This window comes from Benincasa hispida, chromosome 11 (genome assembly GCF_027475165.1).
Source record: "Benincasa hispida cultivar pf3 chromosome 11, pf3_genome.v1.1, whole genome shotgun sequence".
In the NCBI taxonomy this organism is placed as follows: Eukaryota; Viridiplantae; Streptophyta; class Magnoliopsida; order Cucurbitales; family Cucurbitaceae; genus Benincasa; species Benincasa hispida.
In genome coordinates this window covers 23,844,371-23,866,011 of record NC_143488.1, presented here as the reverse complement: position 1 = coordinate 23,866,011, position 21,641 = coordinate 23,844,371, and the positions used below count along the sequence as shown (strand labels likewise).

Below are 21,641 nucleotides of genomic sequence, written 5' to 3'. Positions count from 1 at the left end.
GAAATCATACAACACTACAATTTTTCTCCTATAATCCCAAATTTCATCAATATTGTGTTCAATATATTGATATTTTTGTACGATATTTTTAAAATCTTAAGGTTTTATAGTATAATTCAAATTTTGAAATTTCCATCGAAATGAGGAAAAACGAAATTCTCCCATTTGGTACTTGAATTTCAAGCGAAATTTAACAATAATCATTCTAAGCATTTCCTTAATCAAACTGTGAAATCCAATGATTTGAGATATTTGTAGACTGATAGGAATTTGATTTGACTTTTGTAAACTAATAGGAATTTGCATAATAATATCAACGTTCTCTTCACAAACAACTCCCTTTAGTTTCCTTAAAACTTTTATAGCTGTGTCAAATTTAGTCCATTAATTTTAAAAAACTTTAACTATGTCTATTCAACCTTTTGAATTGTATTTTTATATACTTCATGTCATTAACATCATTAACATCATTAACAAATTGATTGTAAACTGGTCAATCTAAAACTTATTTACATAATATATATTTGGGAGTAATTTTTAAATGGTTCAAATCACTTTTATTAGGTTTAAAGTCACTCTAAAACATAATTTTAACGATCATTTAAAATCAATTCAATATTAAATTTTACACTTTTTAATGTAATTTTCATACTATTTTGAATTATTAAAAACATTTTCAGAGTAGTTTTGAGATTAACAAAAGTGATTTTAACCATGTCAAAATCACTCTCAAATATGCTAATAATTTTAGATGCAATGATATATAACTAAAAGTAATAAAGATGACCAAACTATAATTTGTGATATTAGTTTGAATATATATATAATTCAATATTAGTTTGTTTCTTAAAAAAAAAAAATTGATCAAATAACTATACAAACTTTAAAATTATGAAACATTTGCAAATTTTATATGGATTTAAGTTTCCTTTTATGCCATTACTAGCATCAAATATAAATATAGATTAATATATTATTATATGCTATAAATCAGAAGTGTTATATATATATATATCTTAGATGTAACTTGTTTATAGAAAAAGTATCGTGTAGTTTAACAACCGTGATATATAAATGATGGAAGAGAATAGAGCAGTGGACTCCAAAATATTAAACAAGATTGTAGTAAATATTGCAAATTTATTTTATTTTTCTTTAAAGCTTCTTTTTCTTTATTATTTAAGAGGTAAAATAAGATTATTTAATATTGCATGATTGAAAGGAGATGGCAATGAAAACGTTTAATTAGACACCATTTTGGGCCTTCTTAGTGGGTTGAGTCGATGTGAATAACTGGTCCAGATCCGGCATGTTGGGCCGTTGCAACAGGCTTACCTTTGGCCCAATTGATGTCAACTTCGTGAAGGTCCGTAGAAGCCATCATTGGATGAAAGTGATAAGATTCGCAAGGTTCATACTCAAATTTGCTGCATTCATTTGCTGGACAAACATAGCCCAACATGCAATCATCGTACCGTTCTATTCTTGGCTTAGGCCAATACCCTGTCACTGGCCTTGGCCCAAAGCCTGGAGGATAAGATTCTGAATTGTGCCCAACTCTGACTCCAACTCCATTAACAATCGGATCAACACCTTTTCGCCCGGCTCTCGGACCAGCACCCATGCCACTTACCCCTAACTTAGGTCCTGAGCCGGCTTTCGGTCCGGCTCTCGGACCAGCACCAACATTGCTTACTTCTCCCTCGACTCCTAGGCCAGCTTTCGGTCCGGATCTTGGACCAGCACCAATATTGTTTACCCCTCCCTCTATTCCTAGGCCTGCTCTCGGTCCGGGTCTTGGACCAGCCTTGACATTGCTTACCCCTCTGTCGACTCCTGGACCAGCACTTGGGTCGGGTATTGGCCAAGCCCTGGGACCGGGAATAGATCCGTCATTGGAGTTGAAGACTCCATTGGCAAAGGTGTAGCTTAAGCATAGGAAAAGAAAGGGACAGAGAAGGATATATTTGAGGGAAGCCATGGTTTTTTGGTGGAAATTTGATGGTTTGGATGAGTGTGAAGTGAAGATGAATAGGGGTTTTTATATATAAGAGGGAAGGGAAGTGAAGTTGGAAGCGTTTTGGGAAGGTAAAGTAAACGCAATTTGTTTGGTTTTATTTTCCAGGAATCTAGTAGTCATGAAATTCTTGTTGTTATGGACAGATTACGTCTTTATTCTAATGGGATTGTTACATAAGGGAAGAAAATGTACAAATTCTAAGAACAATTTTTGTGCTTAACGTTGTCTATTTAATCACTAATTTGAAATCTTTCCATATTACGTTTATAAATTTTGAATTATACTTATGTAATTAAACCAACATGAATATAACTTAACTTGTTAAAGCATAGTCGTTTGTTCTAAAAATTAAATATTCAAATTCTAACCTCCTCTACATTGTTAGATTTAATTGATGTGTATGCATCATATCAAACTCAACAAAAGCATGACTTTTTAGATCTTAGCAGCTGAAAATAAATTGTTATGGTATTCTAACAATTGAAGGACTAAATAGCATGCCTAACTTACTATTCAAACAGATTACTATAGATGTTTACCACGAGTGTAGGAAGTTCTTTAGAGAAGCTAAATAGTGATTCAAGTGAAAGATAACTTTAAACTCAATCAGCATAATTCATACATAAAAATAATTTTGAAATCATACCCGACTAAAGGTCCATTTAGTTCGTGATTTGATAACGAACTTTTAGAACACGAAATGTAATGGAAAGATAAAAGATTAAATGGCAAAATGCATTCTTAGCCTCTCAAGTTTGAAGTCAATATCTATTTGGTTCTTGAGATTTCAAAACATATACTTTAGTCTATCAAGTTTACAAATTCTAAATGGTCTCCGACTTAACTTCAAACTAACGGAATGTTGACTGGACCTAAGTGTTTTGACATGAATGGAATGACAAGGCTACTTCGGTTAACTACATGGTAAAATATATTCGATTGATTGGAAAATAAATTGAAATTTTATTTTTTTTAAAAAAAATAAACTAATAAGTGAAATTAAAATTGGTTAAAGTACATTAAAAGAATCTAAACCACCCCTAAATTATATTTTCTCCAACGATTTCCTCTAACCTTTCTACGATTTCTCCTTGCCAAAAGTAAGAATTGTCAGTATACCATTGATGCCATCTGCCATACGCAATCAACTCAAACTAGTGTACCTTCGTTTCATCTTCAACCCTAATCTAAATCAATTTTATATTGTTGTTGGAAGCTCCAGAAAATTTTTAGCTGTCAAATGAAATTTCAAGAAAAGGGAACATAACTGGATGTTGGAGTTCGATAATGATAGATGATTTTGGTTTGCAAGTTCCTTACAGTTGGATATTGGCATTTGGTAGTTTTTCTCTGTAGCTAGCCTTCTAAATCTAAAGTAAGCCTCTACCTACAATATCCACTTTTATGCTTTCAATCTATGAAAGGATCTTGAAATCCATAAACTGATTAGTCTTCTAGCATACCTCTATTAAACCAGCAGAGGGACAAATATTCACATCCAAGCTATGCCTCTCAAGTCTTGAATGTGATTTCTGAGCTGTCAAATTGAACCACTAACAAATCGATTTAGATTAAGCCAGAAGATGAAAAGAAGGTATGCTAATAAGAGTCATGGTACACCATATTTTGACTAGGAAAATTTGTAGAAGGGGTAGAAGGAGAAATTGTAGAAGGGGTAGTAAAAAATCGTTGGAGAAAATCTAATTTAGAATTGGTTTAGATTCTTTTAATATACTTTAAACAATTTTAATTTTCACTTATTAGTTTATTTTTTAAAAATTAAAATTTCAATTTATTTCCAACCAATTAAATAGATTTTGTCAAGTAGTTAAATGTAGTAGACTTGTCATCCCATCCACGTCAATACTTAATTGTCCAATCAATAGTCCATTAGTTTAAAGTTAAGTTAGGGCCCATTTAGAATCATTTTGCAAATCTAGAGACTAAAGTATATGTTTTGTAACCTCAAGTATCAAAAAGACATCAACTCCAAACGTGGTGGACAAAAAGTGCATCTAGCCCAAGATTAAATTATATATACATATATAGAATCTCTCTTCAAAACTACCTTGGAAGTAGAAATCCATTACAATGTCGAACCAGCATCGATACCAAAGACAAAAACTGAACTATCACACCATTTCAATTCATTATCACACTGTTTCTTCCCCGCCCCCTAGTTGTACTTGTACCATATATATATAGATAGATATATGTATGTATGAATATATGTATATGTATGTATGAATGTATGTATGTATGTATGTGTATGTATCTCTGTCCATGTCTGTATGTCTATATATGTATGTTATCACACTGTTTCTTCCCCGCCCCCTAGTTGTACTTGTACTACATATATGTATATATATGTAAGTATATGTATGTCTGTATGTATATATATATATATATGCTTATCCTTGAACTTAAGAAAGTTTCAAAACTACTTTGGAAGTGAAAATCCATTTAAAATGTCAAACAAGCATTGAGATTCGAGACTTAAAAAAGACAAAAATTGAACTTCTCCAACTGGTAGTAAGAGATACAAAAGTAAGATTTAGAAAAAGGTAACAATTTACACCAAGATATAGCAAGTATGTAATACTATCCAACAGATGAACAAAAGGCCTTTCCTTGCTCCAAATGGTTCAATGGTTTCGTTCGTTCCATGAGACCAAAAAGAAGGCTTTGATGAAGTTAACCCAAAGATAGCTCCTCATTCTTAAAAGGATGCACTGATAGAGTGGAAGCAAGGAGGTGAGCTTAACTGGGGAAGGAAGCCGTCCATTCAAAGGCACTCACAAGGTTTGTCCATAGTAGTAAGTCAAAAAAAGCAAGAGAGGAAGCGATGTAATGCAGACGACGTTGAAGCTTTTCATGAGTTTTGATGGGGCAATGAGCAATTTCCCATGGGAAGAATTTGATTTTCCTTAGATATGAGCTTGTGGAGAAGAATGGTTAGGAATTGGTTTAACTAATAAGAAGGGTTTACTTTCTCTAATGAATTCTGTGACTGCTAAAATAAAAAAAAAGGTCAGGGATCCATTGGTTTTGTGCATAAAATGGGGAAGAGTTTAGTGATGAGATAAAAGATGGGTAGGTGGGTGGGGGGGATGAGTCTTGAGTATTGACCAGCGCCATAGATTTTGCTAGAAGACAATGTCGTTTAAATCAGAGGGGGAGGGGGGATGAGTCTTGACTCTTGAGCATTAACCAGCACCAAAGATTTTGCTAGAAGACAAAGTTGTTTAAATCAGATTTCCATTCAGGTACATCGAGGAGAAATCTATTATGGTCACGGTTGAGAGATTAGTGAAGACAAACATGGAGTAAGAAAGAGCTGAGAGGGAGAGATAGAGCTGCCATTTCTAAAGTACAATGCTCTGCCTCAAGGCGTTCCTCCTTCCTTTAACGATCATACTTGTAAACTCATCCAGAGTAACAAAGAGATTGGCTTTCAAGGAAAGATGAGGTGTTGGAAAGGTAATACCCTACCTCTTAAAGAACGATATCAAAGGAGAAGATGCATAGGTCTATTGACTAGTGAAAACATTAAAAACACGTTTTTGAAATTTTTGAACTTCTGAGATGTGTGTTTCTGAATCCCATTTCTCAAAATGGCCCACTAGAAACTGATTCAGTATAATTATTGTATCCCATGAATTCAAATAAGATTCAAGCTCATCACCAATAAACACGGCTCTAATTATTTCACAATGTTGGAAACTCACAGTATTGAATTGTAGCCACCATAAGGGATGGAAGCAATTTGCAAAGGACAAAATCTTGATAGTATGGAGCTCACATTCCAACAACGCCCTAAAGTGCCTAAACATTTTCACCACTGCCTCCTGATTCCGCGTCTTTCAGACTCTCAGCCAGCATTCGTTGCCTGTTCTGTAATTGTCTTTCTTGAGCAACCATATACAAACCTAGACAAGTGATAATAATTATCAAGTTAGGAAACTTCGTTATACCTTTATGAAGATAAAGAATGTTACTCTTAATTAATTAGATGAAGATTTACTTAGAAAATATTCATATACAAGAAGATTACGTGCATATACTTTTGTCATACTAAAAATCACTCCTAAGCATTAATTTAATCATTCAAATCAATATAGAATTTGATCTTGCACTTCTAAACTGAAATTACATACAACCGAAATTGTTTCTGAATGATTTAAACGTGACTTTAACCATTTCAAAATCAATCCCAAACATGTCTACCCTAAAAGCGCTTACCAATTGCACTTCCTAAAGCACAGACCCAGAGAACCCTCATGGACCATTTGTCACCAATGACTCCTCTGCCTCCCATATCCTTCTGCAAATATTGAGCAAATAGCCTATCTTAGTAATTACAGCACTCGGAGAATCAAGCCTCCAAAAGGGTCAAAGTACATGGCGTGATAGGTTCATGTTTTACTATTTGAAACCCCTGAATTTGGGAGGATTTCGATTCAGTACAGATTTTAAATAATTCTTCTATATTCAAGAAATAAATTTACGCCACCTCACATCAGTTATGCGTCGATACTTTCTTCTATATTCAAGCAAACTCAACTCTGGAAGCATTTTAATTTTTATGTTTTAATTTGGATTAATTGAACATTGATGGAAGAATAAATCAACAAAATAATGATAATAATGATGAATAGTGCTAGTTTTGATTTTATACTTCGTGGATGCACAGAATGAAACAACTAAAAAATAAAACAAAGAAGCAAAACCTTGGGCTGGATCTGAAAAATGAGCGGTGGCGATCTCACCAACAGTGAGGGTTAAGGACTAAGAGAGTTAAGTAACTCTGATTGCAGGGAGAGGCGAGAGAGTGTGAGCGGGAGGGAGGTGCCGCGAGTTCGTTGGGAGGGTGGGGGCAGACGCTGAGACTGCTTCAGGTAGGAGCGGCGGCGGACTGCTGCGAGCGGCGGAGGGATGCAGTAGCTGGTAATGGGGTGGCGAGGGACGCTGAATTAGAAATAGAGGGTTGTTTTGAGAGTTAATTCGGGATAATGGGTGGTTTCTAGGTAAGATTGGTGGGTTTTTTTTGTCACCATCCGAGTGCGCCTCTTGAGGAATCATTCTGGAATATTTTATTTATTTATTTAGTCTCGTAGGCTACATTTAAAAAAAAAAAATTAAACCGGTCATTTGTAAATATTTTATTTAGTTTTTTTCCCTGTAAGCCGCATTAATGCATCTGTTGAACACAATCGTTTAATATGCGTTTAGTAAATTACTATGTGATCATTTAGTAAATTATACACGATCGCTTAGTAATTTATACATGCTCGCTTGGTAAATTATACACAATCGCTTAGTAATTTGTACACGATCGCTTAGTAATTTGTACACGATCGTTCACTTATCAATGATTTGTTTATCCAATTGTAGATCAATGTCGTTACTTCGCATCTTTGTACGATTTGGTGGGGATTGGGATGAGTCTGAAAGAAATTATGTTGGTGGTCCTATGAAAGGTTTGAAAGTCAGAAATGATATAACAGTCATCTAAATTTATCTAAACGATCGCTTAGTTATTTATATTCTATACAATACCAATTGTACTGTACAATATGTAATTTCAACACAATTTATTTAAACGATCGCTTAGTTATTTATTTGCTTAGTTAAATGTACAACCCCCAAATGTATTCTACAAATTTAGCACAAGTTTATCTAAACGAAAACTAAACGATCGCGTAACAGTTAGGTAAACGATCGCTTAACAAAACCTAAGCAATCGCTTAGTATTAGCTAAACGATCGCTAATAGTTAGCTAAACAATCGCTTAGTATTAGCTAAACGATCGCTTAGTATTAGCTAAACGATCGCTAATAGTTAGCTAAACAATCGCTTAGTATTAGCTAAACGATCGCTTATAATTAGCCAAACGATCGCATAATGGATATCGAAACGATCGCGGAACAGTTAGTTAAACGATCGCTTAGTATTCTCTAAACGATCGCTTAACAAAACCTAAACGATCGCTTAGTATTATCTAAATGATCAAATAACAAAACCTAAGTGATCACTTAGTATTAACCAAACGATTTCTTTATAAATTAGTATACAATTGCGTAATGGATATCTAAACGATCGCTTAGTATTCTCTCCAATCGTTTAGTAATATCTATATGATCACTTAGTATTCTCTTCGATCGCTTAGTAATATCTATCCGATTGCTTAGTATTCTCTCTGATCGCTTAGTAATATCTATCTGATCGCTTAGTAATATCTATCTGATCGCTTAATATTCTTTCCGATCGCTTGGTAATATCTATCCGATAGTATTCTTTCCAATCGCTTAGTAATATCTAACCGATTGCTTAGTATTCTTTCCCATTGCTTAGTAATATCTAACAAATCACTTAGTACTATCTATCTGATCGCTTAGTATTCTCTATCCGATCGTTTAGTAATATCTATGATTGATTTGATAGTAATATTATTATTTTGAGATTAAGAAATTGCTATGATTGATTTGATATACTCGATATTAATTTTTATTTTCAAATTATTTTTTTTGTTTAAAGTTGTTAGAAACTTATGCAAAAATGTAGATATTAACTTTCGACTATGGTAAATAATTGAATTTTAAGTGCATTTTCTAATTGAATTTCATTAATAAATTTAATCATATGTACAATGTTCTTTATTCACGACTAGAAGAAGATCCTCTATTACGCCTAGATCGATCATGTTGAGTGACATAGTGTCCACGATCACCACGCCCTCTTACACTTGGTAGTTGATTTTCCTCTAAAAGGGTATAGCCTCACTACGTTGTCGATATGTAACATACTGGTCATGGATATTTGGATGGACATGTGAAGTTTGTCTTTCTTCCATGCTTAGTTTACTGAAGGTTGTTGGAAAAAAACCAAATGTTGAGGGAGAGGACATCATGGAAGTGTACTGATCGACTAGCGTTGTTTGATATTCATTCCGAACATTAGGTTGAATAGGAACATCCTCATGTCGTGCTGGATCACTTTGTTCTTCCATTGGAACGTCACCATCGAAATATCGCACTCGATATATCGAGGTGAGTCTACGCAAGGCTCTTTGTGTAGATATTGGCAAATTTGGAGGCTCAGCCTGAAAAAGAATTGAATAACAAGTTAATGACTTTAAAATTTATTTTGTTGTGCAATGAAGAAATAAAATCAAACAATCATAATAAACAATAAACTCATACCAATAAGTGATAGGATGCTCCTACTTTAGTTATGTACTGCCTGCTCACAGTGGAATACCATTCAATATATCCAGGCTAGGTACCTACACTATTATTAATAGGAGGTCCATTAACAAACAAACTGTGTCGATTTTCCCGGATTGTAATTTGAGGAGCCAGATATGCAATCCAGACTTGTTCATGCCTGCCCCTTAGATCGTGTGAATGAAGTCGGGCGTCCGTGTTGCAAGGTTGAGGAATTTGTTGCAACATCACAAATTGACACATCACACGATCTGGGTGATACCACTCCACAATGAAGAAGCATATGAATGGACATCTGGATGTCCATATCTCATTGCCATCGAGACAGTATGACAGCAATAGTTGGATTAGATAATTATACGGCTCCCAAATAATTTGCATGCATATGTGTCAAAAAATGAATTAACCAGAAAATTGAAACATTATGAATATATGATATATGAATGAATAAAATATTACCTGGTTAGGCATATGTGTATCGAGTATGTGCCTATACTGTACTAGAACATGCGTAGGTGCTCTAATTACAGAATAATTGTCATTCCATCTACAACAATCAGAAGTTAAATTTTAGCTATTAGTATTTTCATAATGAAAACAACAATAATGAGGTAAATATGCTTACCTTACTGCAAGTGGTCTATCGCCTAAGTTATGCTCATATCTATGGAGTCGTCGAGGCGTTAGAGGAGGAAATTGATCCCATGTCCAAATTTGTAGCAATAAAAATGGGTCTGCAATGTCTTTTCCATCTATAACTGCACCCTTGCATAATTGCCTATACAACCATGCAAGACATCCAACGCTCCAACTGTAAGTCCCGACAACATCAAAATGCACCAAGGGAGGAAGATACATCAGGTGCACTCTGCTGTTGGATTTGTCGGGAAATACCAATCCTCCAATCAACATGAGAATATATGCTCGAGCATATCGTTGCAGGTCCTCTTCATCTGCATGGTCTGGTAGATGGGCGAAGTTGTAAAATTGACCAACTAACCATGGCAGACTTAGACGACCTCCCTTAAGAATGACGTCATTTGTGGTTACGCCTAAGATAAGGGCAAAAATTTGTTCCTAGTCATAATTTAGAGACCCGATCAATGGTCTTCCATTAATCGGGAGTCCAGATTGGATGGCTACATCTTGAAGTGTAATTGTACACTCTCCATGCAACATGTGGAAAGTATGTGTCTCTTGGTGCCATCGTTCCACTAATGTCGTTATCAGATGCCAGTCTAGTTGTATAAATTTTATACAAGAGACTCCGTAGAATTCGGCAACTCGTAGATAGTTCAATATACGAGGGTCTAGATTATCCTGTCTACGAATAACAGCCTCTCTTCGCCGATAATGCATTGCATCGATATGCTCGTCTTCCCAAACAACCTCGGATCTATGGTTGCGCTGTAAGTACAAAACCGAGTCGTTGTATGGCCATGTGGTAACATCCCCGTCCATCTGGTCCCATAAAAACAATATTAAATTTAGTCAAAATCAATGTGATTACAATCAACAAATATAATGTCAGTTAATAAAGAATACACCCATTATTGTATAAATACAATCAATAAATACAATGACAATTAATAAAGAATACACCCTTCATTGTATAAATACAATCAATTAATAAAGAATAAATAAGTAAATGAAGTTACAATCAATTAAATACAATGAGAGTTAAAAATAAATAACTAAGTCGCATCACGAGCTCGATTGGGAAAATTCCGTCTATTATGCCCTTCTTGTTTGCAAATTGTGCACCGTGTCTTGTAATGTTCCCTCCAATCCATCTCGTTTTGCATGCGAGAAATACAGGTCTGCCAACCTTCCTAACTCGTGATTCGTCTGGATAAATAGTTGGGAAGTTAGGATCAAACCAACATTTTTTATCAAGGATGGGCTCGAATTGGGGTGAATAACATGCCAGATAAGTGGAAATTTTGTAGTAGTTTTCAATGTAGTGAAAGTAGTCTAGCCGAATGGTCTTATACGCAGCCATAGCGTGAGAACAGGGGATTCCAAAACTCTGCCACTTATTGTATATGCATGTTCTTTCACTCAACTTTACTCGGTGTGTGTTTCCACCCTTTAGTGTTATTGGGTTGATTGAGGTGGTGACTTTACACAACCCTGTTCGATGGTCAAATATGTTGACGGAATGTTTGGTTGCACGTTGTTCCCAATGACTTATTTTCTTTATTGCATACCTATGACAAATATGACAATTACTTAGAATACATTGATAATTAGTATAAAAATGTGGGTAACTAAGATGTGAATAATTTACCTCGTGAAACACTCTCCCGATTCAAGGGCAGTCTCCATTTCTACACGACGAGCAGCGAAATAAGTAATAGTTCGGTAGAATGTTGCTTGGACTAATGTAGTGATCGGTAGCTTTCTGGCTCTTTTCAGAACAACATTTGTACTTGCGGCCACATTCGTGATTAGCCATCCATAACGATGACCACCATCATGTGACTGTGTCCACTACTTAGGATTTATGGAAGCAAAATATCGTAAGCAATTAGGATTTGCTATTTGAAGTTCGGCCATATAGTCATTAAACTTCCGAACTTGAAATTTTGATCCTGCACTATACACCAAATTCTTCAATAAACTATTTTTGAACTCATCGTTAAAATTACTGCCACATGTCACAAGCAGAATTTGTGGTGTACTCCAACCCAACCGTTGCTAGGGTTTCTGACTGCAGATATAATGCATTTGTATCTATCTGAAATTAGACACATTCCCTCCCTTCTATGCACCACATGATCCCGTAAATTCCTCAAAAATCAGACCCACCAGTCAGCACTTTCCTCCGGTACAATGGCGTATGCAACTAAATAGACGTGACCATTTGCATCTACTGAGGTCGCTATTAACAATGTTCCTTCATACTTCCCATACAAATGGGTTCTGTCAATTTGAAGTAGCGGCCTGCAATGCTTGAAACCCTCGATAACAGGTCCAAACGACCAATCCACCTCATTTAGCCTCCAATGGACGATTGTACCGGGGTTTGTGATTTGTAAGATATTCGTCCATTTGGGCAGCAAATTGTACAATTCGATCCAATCTCTGAATATCTTTGCAATTTTTTTTCTTCTTTCATCCCACACTTTCCAGTAACTGACGAAATAACCATACTGTTTCAAGATAATACCTTGTAATGTTTTGATGTCAACTGACGGAATTTTTTTCACTATGCTGCTTACTTTAGATGCAATTAGATCTGAGTCCAATTAATTGTGATCCTGACTCAGTCTTGCATACACACAAGAATGCAGGCCATTGTACTGGGTGATTTCAAATTTAGCGTATTTTTTACGGCAAACCGCTCGAAGTCTCCACGTGCACCCATTGCCATATCTCTTACACCTGACCCCATGTTGTTTTGTTTGATTCAATGACTTCAAAATTTTGATATCGAATGATTGAATAGTTTTTCACTACATTTTTGAAATCCAATTTGGAATTGAATATCATCCTTTTAAGTAGTGAATCAGACCCCATATTACTGACATCCCCCATTGTCAAATCGGGTTCAATGATCATCTTGTTCAGGTCTATCTCAGTAAATGTTCCTGAGACTTCATGTACGCCATAAAATTGACCAGATAGTTCATCTAGATTGATATCATCATCGTCTATTTCAACTTCTTCGTCATTTGTAGCAATAGTTAGATCACATTGCTCATCCTCCACAACATGGCTTTTCAACTGAAGAGTAGTTTCAACTTCTTCTCTCGTTGATGCTGGACTTGGGACACTGGGTTGGGATATATACTGTTCAACTCTATTTGGAGGGTATGGAGCATTGCTCATCATGAACCATACATCAGTCTCACTTCGTAATGAGATGGGGATATAGAAAGTAGATCCTGCTACATAACTACCATATCTAAATATTACTTCTACCCCATCATCTCTATTTATGGATAATGTATCACATAATCCATCGATTAATGTGTTGAAGTCAACTTGACGATGCATATTTATAAGAAGAGATGGTTGCCTATCATATTCTATCCTGTTTGGCCCATTAACAATGTACCGTGCATAAAACATAAAAATTTCACAACATCCATTGTAGTTTCCCGAATGCAATCTGATATTTATCATAATATTTGTAAGTATATATTAGGCTAACAATATTAATGTGTTATTACTATTTTTTTTGTTTAATATGTAAAAATAAAGGAATGTTTTTTTTTTTAATAAACAAACAAAATATTAAGACATGCATCATCATTTGATCATAAATCATTGATAAATATTCTTTTATATTGACATGAATCTTTGTTCTTTAATCATCAGAAAATTTACAATAACACAATATTACTAACAATAACATTTAACATTCAATATTCAATAATGAATACATCATTCCAAATAATGGGTAAATAACTATATACATACCTTTCAAATAACTTGATTGTAGAGTTTTCTCAGAAACACTATACAAAAAAAAAAAAAAAAAAGTCAATACAAAATTATGGATTTTTTTTACTATGTAATATTTTTTTACTAAAATAATAGACAGTAAGAATATATTAATAATTTTATATTAATAGTCATTAGGAACATATTATATTATTTTTATTAATGACTTTTTTATATGTTTCTAAACTCTTAACTCTTAACTTTTTTATTTTTTTCTTTTCTTCACAAAATAAAGTAATATCACTAATTTAAATATAAATTTTATATAACTTTTACATTTAAAAAGATTTATTTTTTCCATTAAGAACATATTTAAATACCTTTTTTTAGATTCCGTTAAAATTTTCTTCCAACGTGAATTAAATATAATCTTTTATTTTTAAAAATTCGTGTTAGATTATTTTTACTAAAAGTATGAAAAAAAAAACCATTATTTTTACCATATAATATTTTTTAAAAATAATACCACTATTCTTTTCTCTACATATTCTTAATTTTACATTAAAAACTACTAATAAATTTTAAAATTTTGGCAAAATGAAAAATTTTTTAATATAAATTTTACATTTTAAAAGATTTATTTTTTTCATAAAAAACATATTTAAATACCTATTTTTAGAATTCGTTAAAATTTTCTTTCAACCTATTTTTAGATTTATTTCTTTTTCCATTAAGAACGTTAATATTTTTTTATTAATGCTTTTTTTATAAGTTTAAACATAAATAATTTGAGACTATGATGTAATATTTAAAAAATCTAAATATCAACCAAATACCAACCAGAAAGCAACAACAGAGAAGGTTTCGGTGAAGGAGAAGATGGGATGAAATCTGTGAAGGAGAAGATATAATTGGTAAATTTGTGAAATGAGAAGATGAAAACGGTGGAATGAAGGTAAAATGTGGGATTTTTTATGCTAAAATGGGGGGAAAATGCCAAATTTGGTCAGAATGGTCAAAATGACCGCAGTGTGTCATTCTAAATGTGTTTGTTCAACAGACACAACTCACTCTGATGCGCGCGTGACCGATTTAATTTAATTTTTTTAAAATGCGGCTTACGGGGCTAATACTAAGCGATCGTTTAGGTTTTGTTAAGTGATCGTTTAGAGAATACTAAGCGATTGTTTAGCTAACTGTTCCGCAATCGTTTTGATATCCATTATGTGATCGTTTAGCTAATAATAAGCGATCGTTTAGCTAACTATTAGCGATCGTTTAGATATCCATTACGCGATCGTGTACTAATTTATAAAGTGATCGCTTAGGTTTTGTTATTCGATCGTTTAGATAATACTAAGCGATCGTTTAGATAATACTAAGCGATCATTTAGATATCCATTATGCGATTGTGTACTAATTTATAAAGCGATCGTTTGGCTAATACTAAGCGATCTCTTAGATTTTGTTAAGCAATCGTTTAGATAATACTAAGCGATCGTTTACTTAACTATTACGTGATCGTTTAGTTTTGTTTAGATAAATTTGTGCTAAATTTGCAAAATACAATTGATGTTGTACATTTAACTAAGCAAATAAATAATTAAGCGATCGTTTAGATAAATTTGTGCTAAAATTACTAAGCGATCGTGTATAAATTACCAAGCGATCGTGTATAATTTACTAAGCGGTCGTATATAATTTATTAAGCGATCGTGTATAATTACTAAACGATCGTAGATAATTTACTAAGCGATTGTATGCGATCATGTATAATTTACTAAACGATCACATAGTAATTTACTAAATAAAATATTCCTGAATGACGCATAAAACGATCGTGTATAAATTACTAAACGATTGCATAGTAATTTACAAAGCGATCGTGTGCGATCGTGTTCAACAGATGCATTAATGCGGCGTACGAAGGAAAAAAACTAAATAAAATATTTTCGAATTACGGGAAAAAAATAGTAAAATATTCCAAGAGACGCACGCGGATGGGGACAAAAAAACCACCAATTTTCCCTAAATAAGTTGGAAACCACCTATTTTCTCAATTAACTTTCAAAACCACCCCTATCTAAATAACCTAGGTATAGAAAAGAAGAAAGATACCAACATGGTTAAAATATCATTTTAGTTCTCATCATTTGAAATTTGTTCCAATTTTGTTGCCTACTTTCATTCGATTTTAGTATACTTTTAATAAATCTTAAATTTAATTTTAAAAATTAATTTTTATTGAAATTGATTGACTAATCATAATAATTTTTATGTAAAGAAATACGATATGAAAATATGTTTTTAGACTAAGACTAGAAAAGTTGACAAATTTTAAAGTATGGATACGAAAATGATACTCTAACCTTGAAAATAAAAAAAGGAGTTGTTTGAAGAATTTGGATAAACAGCTTCAATTAAATAGGTCACTACTAAAAATAAGTTGGTCTTTGCCTAAGTTGAGTTGAGTTCTATGCATATGTTTGTAACAATAGAAAATTTGTATTTGTTTAGGCCCATTCGATAACTTTTTATTTTTTAAAATTAAGTTTATAGATATTATTATTTTCAATTTTTTCTTTTATTATTTACTTTTTATCAATGGTTTAAAAAATCAAGTAAAAAATTGGAATCTAAAAAAAAATAGCTTTTAAAATTTTGGCTTGATTTTTTAAATTATTGGCAAAAAGTAGATAAAATTTTGGAGATCGAAGTAGCATTTATAAGCTTAAATTTGAAAAAAAAAATCAAATAGTTACCAAACGAGACTTAACTTTTTGTTTAATTATTCAATTGCACACATATTTTCTCAAATTTTTTAGAAAAATTCATATAAACGAAAAATCTAAAAAATATTTATACTTAAAACAGTCCAAAAAGTATTTTTATAACTTTTTATTATAAAGTATAAATATTTTGTCAAAGTATGAAAGGTGAAAGAATAGAATAAGTAAATGAGGGAATTTAGAATATCTTGATAAATGTGTAAATTTCAACTGTGTATATACACAGTTAAAGTCATGGAGTCGAATTATTTATTACTAACTAGTGAGGTTTGACAAGTTGGGTTTAAAAAACTCTAACTCAAGTCAATCCCCCAAACACCACGAGTAACTTAGAAAAAAATTGGATAATTCCTCCATGTTCTTGTTAATGAGTAGAACCCCTAACTTTTCCATTAAAACAATCCATCCATTGTTCAGCCGTTAACACAAAAAAAATGACTAGAAATGCCATTTCTTCTCTCTGTCCATTTCTGAGGGCACAACATATGCTCAAATTCACGACCCACATTTGGACTGCTAACTATAACTACAATTAATTCTAGCAAGGGGAATGTTTTTTTTACACCTAGATAACACAAGGACTTTATGCAACTACCCTTATTATCCAAAGGAAAAACAAGTCGAAACCATTCCTGTACTTATCCATGGGATGCTATAAAACTACAGAGGTTGCCAGAAATGATTGGGATTGGAGAGCTTCCCTTTGTTTGGAAATCCAAACACGACCTTCCGGAACTTTCGGAGTTCTTGAGAATGCAACCGTGTAGTACCCAAACACGAGATAATGCCTCTTTCTCTCAGTTCTCACAAGGCAACATCTGGGTCCAATCTTCGCTGGATGGCAGCTGCAGCCTGTAATAAAATGTAGCAAAAATTTGAGGAACTAGCTTGAGAATGCACATCAAAATGAAACCGCAGGAAAACTTCGTTCATGTTTACGCCTACCTCAAAGTTTCCAAGCTTATACTGATAAGCCATCTCCTCCCTAAGTCGAGCTTGTTCTTTCATTGCTTGTGCCTGTGAGGAACGGAAGTAAGAAACTTGCAATAAAGTTGGATAATCCAAACTACTTCCAGAGAGTAAAATCACTGACCATTCCAGTCTGCATAGAGCGCTTCAAGGCTTCCACTTGTTCTTCCTTGTGCTTTTCACGTTCTATGAGTAGTTCTTGCCTGAAAAGTAGAGTGAAATTATTAACCAAACCAACAGACTGTTTGAACATCTCGACCCTCTCTGTTTTCTTTTTTCTTTTCATTTTTCTTTCTTTCTAGGGTTTAGCCATTGGCGGGTGTTCAAGGGAGACCATATGATGACATTCGATAATAGTTTGACGGCATTAAGTCCAGGAACAAGATAGCACTTCAAATTATGTAGTGAGTTCAAGAATTGGTTAATTAGTTTTATTAGTAGTTTATTGAACAGTTTTTTAGTGTAATTTTATAGGTCTTTTAGTTAGTAGATGATTCCTCAGACCTTGTATTTGAAATGATTTGATATACTTTTGAAAAACTGAATAAAGAATTTCTTTGTGAATTCTTAAAGTGTGGTGTGGCTCCACCATCAAACATTCATATTCAACCACCAGATGAGCAACAAAATTTCTAAATATGAAGTGTGTTTAATTCTCAAAACGAACAGCAGGTAAAGAAAGAAGAAGAAAAGTAGAAAATACCTCCTTTGTTCTTCATCATCGAACACAGTGCGTTCTCCTGCCACAATCTTTTTGTGGCCTTTCTTCATATCTTTTTGTATTTTACGCTGGTAATAAGCGTCAAGATTGTAGTACCTGAAATGACATAAAATAAATGCAAGTGGCTGACATTGCAAACAACAAAATGAATACCCGTCTAATAAGTGAAAGCATAATTAACAACATGAGTTGATCTTCAAAAAAAAAAAATCAGTTCATTGCTTTCTTGGGTTTAAAATAGAGATTTTGTTTAAAATCCTGTAGAAAATGCACACTAAAAGAAATATTGACCATAGCAATGTTCCATCTAGGATTCCATGTTCATTTCTTTCATTCTACCTCTCAAACAAGAACATAGTAGCTGCATATACAAAAATATTCAGAACCTTACTTTTTGGATGGAAAAGTGGCCGTGTTATGGTCCTCCATGAATCTGTACAAACAATCATCACAAGTTCAGTGAGATTGAACTTTGAAGTTATTTACAATTTTAAATAATTTCTCAAAAATGGATCGAGAATTAAAGAAGTAAATACAACAGCTATCTTCAAGAGTAATAACCGTGATGAGTAAAACTTAACATGATCAACATGATCAGTTTATCTACTTACTCCTTAAACATTTGCTTCTCTTCCCAATTAGCTAGGCTTTCCAAGTTAACCTAAGAACAATGTAATATTCAAAATAATATGATTAGCAGAAACACGACAACTATGAAAAGCAGTCAGATCGTATATTGTTCCGACTTTGGTATACTTTCATGTTCAATCCAAACAATAGGCATGCTGCTCAAGTAATTTGAGTTCAAAAAACGGCAAAAGAAGGTTATGTGGATTGGTATTGGAAGTCGTCTTTCATTTCTCGATGGTGAAGTTACATGAAGAAACTAATTTGGTTCTACTTAATTCAAATCCATATATCGAAGACATGAAATACTGAAGTTGGCACCACCGTATTGAAAGTATGAAGTCTGTTAAAAATGAAGGAAATTCAACTATTGCATAGAGCTATCCTACACGCCTTGTAGTTGCAGAACACTTCAAAATTGCAGCAATACGATTATGTCACCAGCTTACAAATGTCATAAATTAGCATTATTGAGCTAATGGAACATATTGGGCATAAATCAATTTACCTTTTTAATTTCAGCCAACCATGCAGTGAACTCCGGTCGCTTGTTCCTATGAAACAAAGTTAACAAGAACAAGTTGAAGAAAGGGTCCATGGTTATGCAGAAGGAATCGAGAAGCAACATAGAAACTCTTTCACAGTATAACAAAAATCAGGTTCAGTTGATTACATGCACACAGCTTCATCAAAGCCAAAAGTGTTCGGCAAAAAGGAAGACAGTAAGAAGAGGACTTGAATTTAAGAAAATGAAGACAAATTTTCGCAGTAAGCAAACAGAAGCATTCAAGGAACAATTCAATCGTCACGTACCACATATCAGTTTCTTTGATAATCCCGTACTTTCCCCACGAATTCGTCACTGCCCCTTTCTTTCCTCGTTCCTTCTTCTCCTTCTTTTTCTTTTCCTTCCTTCGTTTCTCTTCCTCCCTCTCTTTTCTCCTCCTCTTCTTCTCCTTCTCTTTTCTCCTCCTCTTCCGCTCTCTCTCCTTGTCTCTTCTCCTCCTCCTTTCTTTCCTCTTCCTCCTCCTCCTCTCCTCCTCGCTCTCGCTATCGCCTTCCGAACCCGAACTATTTGAAGCCGATTCCGCGTCCGAGTGTCCCGAATCCGAATCATACATCGAGCTATCAGATTCGGTATCCTCGGAATCAGAATCCTCCTCACTACTACTGTATCGTCTACGGGATTTTCCCTTTCTTCTCGAACTCTTCCCACGTTTCTTGTCGTGTTTCTCATCGGAATCCAAACTGTCTCTCGATTTTATTCTTGATTTGCCGCGTTTTCGTCCTTCGTCCGCATCAGAGCCTGAATTTTCACGATCTTTATCAGAATTCCTACCGGAGCTTATCTTCGAGGGAGCACCGTTGTCTTCTCCTTCTCGTTCGCCGGGCTCTTCGTTATCGGAACTTCCTCTCTTAGTAGATAGCTCACCATTTCGATCTCTAGCCATTTTAGTTGGGGGTTTAGAGAACTTCAGAAGATGTTCGAACAAGAAAAGAAGGGAAATGAGAGTCGAAAGCCGCGATATGCAAGATTCTGTTTTACATATGTATATTGTGACGGATCATCTGAACCGATGGGCCGTCTATTTTTTGCTCGGATGAAGCCCAAAGTGGGTGTGTTGGATGCATGATCCAAAAATTAGACAAAAAAAAGGTGAAATGATCCAGTTTTTTAAAAGATGTCAAATGTTCTTTTGCTGACGTCAAATTTGGGTAAAATTACCAAAATATACTCAAGTCTTGCTCACGCTCTCGCTTCTCCCGCTCTCTCTTCTTTTTTCTCTCACAAATCACTATGTCTCTCGCTCTCGCTTGTCTCGCTCTCTTTTTTTTCACTCACAAATTGTTAGCTTATTTCGCTCTTCGCTCTCTCTTTGTTTCCTCATTCACAAAATCACTCGTCTCTCCTCTCTTGCTCACCGGATTTGGTCGCATAGACTCGTCGTGCCATAGAAGAAGAAGATGACGTACAGAGGAAAAGAAGAAGACAATGTGCAGAGGAAGATTTCTCGCACCAAAGAAGAAGATGAAAAAAAAAAAAAGAAGGGCAATACTGTAACTTCACGTGGTCATTGAAAACAGAATCATTAAGCACTCTAATTCATCAATTTTAGCTTCGAACTTAAGCATGTTCATCAAATGAAAAGAGGGTTTCAGAAATACCTATGAAGATCTTCTTCTTCCTACAAAATCAGCTGCAATCTATGTTGGGATTAGTGTCCTAATTCTCCCGGTGGTCTCGTAGTTTATAAACGTTTTGTACACATTGTTATTAATAAAATAAATGTTATTTTATTTGCAATTACTCATATCCAATAAACTAAGATCCTTGGTTATTTCATGTAACTTAAGCATGTATGTGAGACATACAAGTGGATCATGCCTTAAGTAATAACTTAAATGGTTTTTAGTATAAGGATAAAGGAGGGATATCTTTTCCTTGTGACACTACAAATATGACCCGTTTTGTAGATATTTACAAAAATTGTAAAGTGCTACAAAAGGTCTGATCCTGACCATTCATGAGGAGACATGCGAGACCATTGAGAGACTTAGGACACCAATCTCTATAGATCATGAGTTCCAACGATCTAAGATTAATTGGCTAAACTCTTTAAACAGAATTAACCCTCATTCATTAATTACCGGGTCACTCCACTAAAGTCCAGTAGTTGCATTCCTTTCATTGTAGATATATTGTGTATACTTGATATAACTATGATTAGTAAGTTAACCCTTCACAGATTGTTCATAATAGCGGCTGGGTCAATAGTTGTTTTATCCCCGAGATTACCTTTTATTCCTTAAGTTCTACTGATCCTCTAATGAACAATTAGTTTGAAATCCAATCACCAAATTGAGTCCCTCTCAAGGCAATGAGAGGGTGGGGCCCC

General features: G+C 34.1%; 2 protein-coding genes across 2 annotated transcripts; both read right to left on the bottom strand.

Moving 5' to 3' along the window:
- Positions 1–5,580: 5,580 nt before the first annotated feature.
- Positions 5,581–7,001, bottom strand: LOC150032507 (uncharacterized). Its single transcript, XM_090306508.1, has 3 exons — positions 6,751–7,001; positions 6,263–6,344; positions 5,581–5,949 (listed from the first exon to the last, which is right to left on the bottom strand). Exons 2-3 carry the CDS (start codon positions 6,336–6,338, stop codon positions 5,846–5,848), a joined length of 180 nt encoding a protein of 59 aa, XP_090162634.1. The 5' UTR covers positions 6,339–6,344; positions 6,751–7,001; the 3' UTR covers positions 5,581–5,845.
- Positions 7,002–16,785: 9,784 nt separating this feature from the next.
- On the bottom strand, positions 16,786–20,394 carry LOC150032506 (uncharacterized). Its single transcript, XM_090307381.1, has 8 exons — positions 19,558–20,394; positions 19,253–19,298; positions 18,729–18,778; positions 18,509–18,550; positions 18,100–18,213; positions 17,521–17,599; positions 17,373–17,444; positions 16,786–17,279 (listed from the first exon to the last, which is right to left on the bottom strand). The coding sequence occupies exons 1-8, from the start codon at positions 20,193–20,195 to the stop codon at positions 17,232–17,234; spliced, it is 1,089 nt and encodes a 362-aa protein (XP_090163507.1). The 5' UTR covers positions 20,196–20,394; the 3' UTR covers positions 16,786–17,231.
- Between the last annotated feature and the right edge of the window lie 1,247 nt (positions 20,395–21,641).

Excerpts from the sequence above, each read along its gene's own strand:
- LOC150032507 (XM_090306508.1), bottom strand. The coding sequence starts at position 6,338 with ATGGGAGGCAGAGGAGTCATTGGTGACAAATGGTCCATGAGGGTTCTC. Across the intron at positions 5,950-6,262 it reads TGCTTTAGGAAGTGCAATTG|GTTTGTATATGGTTGCTCAA; the intron begins GTAAGCGCTTTT and ends TCACTTGTCTAG.
- LOC150032506 (XM_090307381.1), bottom strand. The coding sequence starts at position 20,195 with ATGGCTAGAGATCGAAATGGTGAGCTATCTACTAAGAGAGGAAGTTCC. Across the intron at positions 18,779-19,252 it reads GGTTGGCTGAAATTAAAAAG|GTTAACTTGGAAAGCCTAGC; the intron begins GTAAATTGATTT and ends CATTGTTCTTAG. Across the intron at positions 17,280-17,372 it reads ATAAGCTTGGAAACTTTGAG|GCTGCAGCTGCCATCCAGCG; the intron begins GTAGGCGTAAAC and ends ATTTTATTACAG.